Source organism: Acomys russatus, chromosome 5 (assembly GCF_903995435.1).
Source record: "Acomys russatus chromosome 5, mAcoRus1.1, whole genome shotgun sequence".
In the NCBI taxonomy this organism is placed as follows: domain Eukaryota; kingdom Metazoa; phylum Chordata; class Mammalia; order Rodentia; family Muridae; genus Acomys; species Acomys russatus.
In genome coordinates this window covers 66,594,912-66,601,181 of record NC_067141.1, presented here as the reverse complement: position 1 = coordinate 66,601,181, position 6,270 = coordinate 66,594,912, and the positions used below count along the sequence as shown (strand labels likewise).

Here is a 6,270-nt window from a genome sequence, read left to right as displayed (position 1 = left end):
AAAGATAACTAAGAACCAAAGCATTTACAATTTGGTACCTAGCACTCTTAGAAGAGAAGAGGCTGTCAATGGCAGGCAGGGAGCATCATTCACAAATGTGCTGTTTATAATACTGTTGACCTGACTGACAGTAGCTGAGATTCTGAGCTTCAAAAAGAACTGAAAGTGACACTTCATTAATGATCACATGTACCAGCAGGCTCTTCCTACTCAAAGTAACTCATTTAAACATAGAACAAAATAAAACCAAAATGCACTTGAATAACCTCATTTGAAACAACACAGTGTCACTTTGGTGTGCATCTGATATGAAGGAAAATCCTTTGTGGACAAACACTTCTTTTAAAACTAACTTCAGAACTGTAGTAACAACTGTAGCTCACGGCCCAGAGGCCTCTGAGCTATTAGTGGCAGCAAAATTTGCTGAGAGTAGGATTATTATTTGGAGAGAAAGTGGGAGAGCTCAATCAACTTGCACATTTTAACCTAGTTCTTTCAACTTCCAAACTTTAAGCAACCCTTGTTTTAGTGTGGATTTTCTGTTAAATGGTAATGTAAGCAAGGTTTTAAAACAGTAATGTTCAGAGAAAAGGGCACTCTGCTCCTGTTGATCACAAGGAAAACCCCATTTTACATATGCTTAAAATTTAGTGTTTTAGGCACTATCTTAACAAAATTAGCACCTCAATTATTAGCTCCTGCCCACACAGGCTAAGGTTTGTAACAAATTACTGAAATAAGTTTTCTCTTTAAAAGATTTTGATCCTGTTTAATGATAAAAATATATCTATGTACTGAATCAATAGCTTTTAAGTAGAGCTGGTTTACCAAAAGAAAATATTCCAATTGAACAGCAGAATCCTAACTATAGAATTTTGCATCATTGAGAAATCAGGTAAAATAATATTTATTAATACTTAATGATGTAACAGATTTTTTTTCCAAATAACTTTAAACATTATTTCTCTGGCAGTTTTTCAATAACAGTGTCTAAAGAATACAATATTTAAGGTCAATATACAAAATCACCTTAGGGAATTACTGCAAGATGCTACTTTGCCAACATGGCCTAGCATCTATCTTAGTTCATCTGCCCCTCAGCTTTTATTAACAATAAAATCCAAGAAAGAAAATTTAAAATCACCAAGAAGATGAAACAGGTGATTGTCTTTGTGACTCATACACGCTGTGGAAGATGAAGAAGATACAAAGGTGTACTTAGAAGCCAAATCCAGGCAGAGAACGTTGCTACGACCCAGTGGAATGCAAGGTGGGAATAGGGTAGAATTTGGAGATCCGGCTCTGTGTTGATGGATTAAGACATTCAGACTCCCCAGTCATTTTAAAGAACACTTCCTGCTCCTGCAGTTTCCTGGCAAACTCTTCTTCCAGTGTCTTAAGAAGGAAAAGACAAACAATCATACACTGTTTTACACTGTACACAGAATTTAATCTGACAGCCAAGATTAAAGCACTGTCCAGGGTCTGGAGGGATGGTTCAGTGTCTCTTACGAGACTAGTTCAGTTCCTAGCACCTATATTGGGTGGCTCACAACTGCCTGAAACTCCAGCTCCTGGGGACCTGATAGCACTCACATGTACAGACCAACATACAGATACAGGTGTATATATGTAACTTTTAAATCTTAAAAAAAAAAAAACACCTTCCTGGCCCCAAACATTTCATTCAGTTAGTTCTCTGCTACAGAAGAGGGGCACTGCCTGACTTACCCTGCTGGAATGTCATGTGAACATTGAATGTAATCACCCAGTAGGCAGCACTTATTAGAACTGTTACCTCCTTTTGTGTCAGTTACTGACATGCATGTCTTGCTTCCACACTGAACTATAAGCCATATAAACCTAAGATCTAAACTAGATTCATCTTACATGCCCACAAAACAGCAAAAACACTCAGTGTCTCACAAAGAAATGAGTTTGTTGAAACATAACCCTTATGGTTTCATGAGGTTAGACCTTTGCGTGGTGACTACGTCACAAGAATGAAGCCCTCCAAATGGGACTGCTCGTCTTTTAAGGGGCTAAAAGAGAGCTCTTCCCTGAAGAAGAAAAACTTGACCATCCAGAACTCTAGACATGGACTTCTATTCCGTTATAGTGAACTGAATTAACAAGGATCAGTGGCTGTAGACAAATCATTTAAGGAAAAGTGCTATTGCTTAGGTTGGAACACAGTACAAGAAGACTCCTCAGAAGCAGCAGAACATGAGCTTAGCCATGAAGCAATGGTTAGAATCGACAGGCAGGACACAGAAGGTATGCCAGACAAGAGATGCTGAAACAATGACACAAACACAGAGCTGGTATGTAAGGAGCAGGGACTCTACCCATGCTGCAGTGCACTGAGGACAGAGGGGAAAGCTTACAGCTCAAGTCTATCACTGTGAAGGCTTCAAAGTCAAACTGCAGGACTTACGTTGCCCTTCTCAGAACTGAAAATTTATCAACACCTCTACGGCATCCTCAGATGTTTATGACAATAAACAGTCTGGTGACACCAGGCAAGTAAGAATAAGGAAAGGGGCTGGGTGTGGTGGCGCACACCTCTAATCCCAGCACTCGGGAGGGAGGCAGGTGGATCTCTATGAGTGTGAGGCAAGCCTGGTCTATAAAAGTGAGTCCAAGACTGCCAAGGCTGTACACAAAAAACCTGTCTGGAAAAACAAAAAAATAAAAATAAAATAAAATAAGGCAAGGAACTAAGGGCAGAAGACCCATGAGAATGTGACTGAGCAAGTTCAGCAACAGAGAGAGAATACATACCAGAAATGTGTCACAATCAATATCTGGTTGAATGCTGAGTGCCACAGATTAAGTCAGCCCAATTCCTAACCTGGGTGTCAATTATGAGGGGACATGGAAAGCACATTTCATGTTGGTGGGGCTACTAGAGGAAGGAAAGGTAAGATGGATACTGAGTTTACATTCTTCTATCAGTTGCAACAGGTATGCACTTAAGAGTGTGCCAAGAACTCCTCTAATAGCAAGGTATGGAACAGTGAACAAAGAGATAAACTCCCTGCTTCGAAGGGGCTTATAGTCTCATGGGATATGATAATAGAGAAATATGTATGGTGGTAAAGAAGATAATAAAAAGAAAAACAAGTAAGACAGGACACAGAATAGTTGAGGTGGGAATCAAATGACGAAATAAGGACCTTGCCATGGCACTGGAAAAGAGGTCTAATGAAGTGAAGAAGAAAGGACACCTAGAAGAAAATGTCAAAATCCAATGGGCTGGGTGTGGTGGGCATGCCTGTAATCTCAGTACTTCAGAGCCTAAAGCAGGAGAATTGCAAGGCTGAGGCCAGCATGGGAAACAAGCAAACCATGGTCCAAAATAGTAATATTAGCCATACCAACGAATAGTCACAGCAATATGATCACCTGTGGCCTCAAGTACTGTGACACTGCTATACACATGTCACTCCTTTTAATCTGTTGTCCTTCTTTTTGAGACTGGGTTCCATGTAGTCCAGGCTAACCTCGAATTCATCATGTAACTGAGGATGACCTTGAACTTGTGCTCCTCCCCCCTCCACCTATCAAGTGCTCAGATTTCAGGCATGTACCACCATGCTCAGTTTATGTGGGTCTTGAGACCTAAGCCAGGGCTTTCTGCATAACAGGCAAGCACTCTACCAACTGGCCACATCCCCAGCCCTTAACTTTCTTTATAACCTTGATGAGGAGACAGTATCATTCTCATACCAATGGGGAGAATTGATCCTAGAAATATTAAGCATCAAAATTATGCAGTATAAGCAATGAGAAGCTGTATCTGCATGTCTTTGTGATTTTATGTCCTCGATCAATATATTCTAATTTTTAAAAGTTTAAAGTTGTGTCTCCTGCACAACCTATATCAGTTTTGAACTATGCTTAAAATGTAAAGACTGACAAAGTCTCTGGCACATAATAAAAGCTAAGTACATTTACATGGGTGAAGAGTCTCTGAAATGTACACCAGGCTAGAAGCCCACAAGAAAACAACAGTTGATGTCCTAAGGCTTAACAAAGGAATGTGAACTGTAAAGTGAGAGCAGCAGATACAGTAGCTACCCAAGGAATTGGGCCAGCAGGGAGGTCAAGTTACAAACAAAGGAAATGGAAGGAAAGTGAAACAAGCCATTCTTATGTTTCCTATCTTAAATTTAATTAAAGGACCTTGCTAGTGTGGCTCCACTGACAGCTACAGACTGAAGTCTCTGCTTTCTTCCTGCACACCATATACTACTCTGCAAGAACTATTTGTACTGTCACACATGCAATGCTTTTGCTCATTCTATTTACCCCACACACCCGACTCCTTTCTAACCTACCTACCTGCCTCACAAGTTCTTACTCACGCGTCACGTCTCATCCGGCTTCTACCTCTTCAGCCTCCTCACAGACATTTCAGCACTCCTCCTCCTCCTGAGCTCACCACCTCTACTCTCCTGTATCCTGTTCTAACCTTCCCCACCCCAACTTGCAATCACTTCCCATGAGATCTTGAACTTTGGGAACAGGAATACTGTCTTTTCATCCCTGTATCCATCCTTGTCACTGTGCCCAAGTCAAAGAAAGCACAGAGCCAGTACCTGGGCAATGGAGGAGTCCACACCCAACGCGCTCTCTAAGCCCAGCTCTAAAGTTACCTTTTTCCTTGGCCTCAGTTTCTCTCTCCACTCCTTTAACTCTTGACTGTGCTCTTCATCTAACTCCTTCAGTTTCTGAGTCTCATGTTCAACCAACAAGTGGCATTTTTCATTCTGAAAATAAAGTTGGTATTAAATTTTTTTCAGATCAATGGAGCATTCCCCCGACCATTACCCCCCAGAAAGGGTTTCTCTGTGTAGCCATGGCTATCCTGGACTCACTCTGTAGACCAGGCTAGCCTTGAACTCAGACCTCTGCCTGCCTCTGTCTCCCAAGTGCTAGGCGTGTACCATCACTGCCAGGCTTGGAGCAACTTTTAAGAGATACAATTTTCTTTTAAAGTAGTAAATTATTCACATTGTGCTATTGTAGAAGTTCAAATTCTCCTTTAAAAACTAAGTGCCAAAAATTATGACATAGTCTGCTTTTTAAGTGTGTAAATACCTTCATTGCTTCTTAAACTTTTTATACTCTTCTTTAAAAAATACTAAATATCGTATAAAGCTGTTAGGATAACATATAAAAAGAATGTAAGTAGAAGTACTTTGGGCCTTTGCTTTTCCAGTTGGTAAAACATTTGTAATTAGTAAGTACTATACTCCAGTAAATTAACCAAATATACAGAGTATCAAAATTACCTCTTTTTCTCTGAAAGTGTAAGCACTTCAGGCATTCACTAAATGGACAATGTGCTCCATATAAACTCCCAAAAAAAAAAAAAAAAAAAAAAGCTCTAAGGTCTAAATTTTTACTGAAAAAAAGATTTCCAAATGTTTACTTTTCCCCCCTCAAAACCTTTTAAATGGAAAAAATAAAATTCAGGATCTTAAAATAAACATGCCATCACTTAATACTAAAAGGCATATTTAACAACATTTGCAAGGGCTATTTCTCAGGTTTTGATTTAGCTTCATGCTTGCTTCACCTTGATTATACGAAATACAAACAAGGGTCTATGGTACTGCACAGCTCTTCCTTTGGGTCTATTCTAGCCCTTTCATAAGTAACATGTGCAAACTTTAGTGAGTTCTTGTTCCCTCCACACTGGCCACATGAGCTGCCCAGCTACTGAACCTAACCTGCAGCTGGTGCAGTTCCCGAACGTTGGCCTCACACTGCAACTGAAGATCCCGCATCTGGCTCTCATGTTTTTGATGCTGAGCCATTCTCTCATTTTTCTGCCTCTTTTCTTCTTGTGCAGCAAACTATAAATAAGAAAAGCAAAAGATAATTTGTTAGGAAGCAATGTAATCTCTATAAATACTAGAGGTTTAAGGAATTTAACAAGCTTGAAATACAGTAAACTAACGCAGACACTACACTGTAACTTGAAGCTGTGGCCTGTGACAAGGAAGGGGAGGGATGGACGTCTGCCTTACAGCCTCCATGCTCCGAGTGCTTAATGACCTGCAGTGCAGAAGGTCATGGGTGGCTGTAAGAAGCATCACAGGGTGGACATGCTTCTGATTGCAACAGCTGTCCAACTTATCTCACTGCCATGCTCTAAGGTCTGTCACAGGAGAGAGGGCTTTGCCCTCTATGTCCCACACAGGAAAGACTGAGTTGGTACATAACATGCACCCTGCCCCATGCCAGAAAGTTAAAATA

The 6,270-nt window shown here is 40.5% G+C and overlaps 1 protein-coding gene across 2 annotated transcripts in view; it reads right to left on the bottom strand.

Moving 5' to 3' along the window:
- Positions 1-448: 448 nt before the first annotated feature.
- The window catches only part of Slk (STE20 like kinase), a 51,972-nt gene continuing 46,150 nt past the window's right edge, over positions 449-6,270 (bottom strand). For both annotated transcript variants that reach the window (XM_051146750.1, XM_051146751.1), the window contains 3 exons: positions 5,742-5,867; positions 4,662-4,775; positions 449-1,395 (listed from right to left, as the gene is read on the bottom strand). In XM_051146750.1, the coding sequence (XP_051002707.1) occupies positions 1,249-1,395; positions 4,662-4,775; positions 5,742-5,867 (387 nt within the window). In that variant the 3' untranslated portion in view covers positions 449-1,248. The remainder of the gene's footprint in view (positions 1,396-4,661; positions 4,776-5,741; positions 5,868-6,270) is intronic.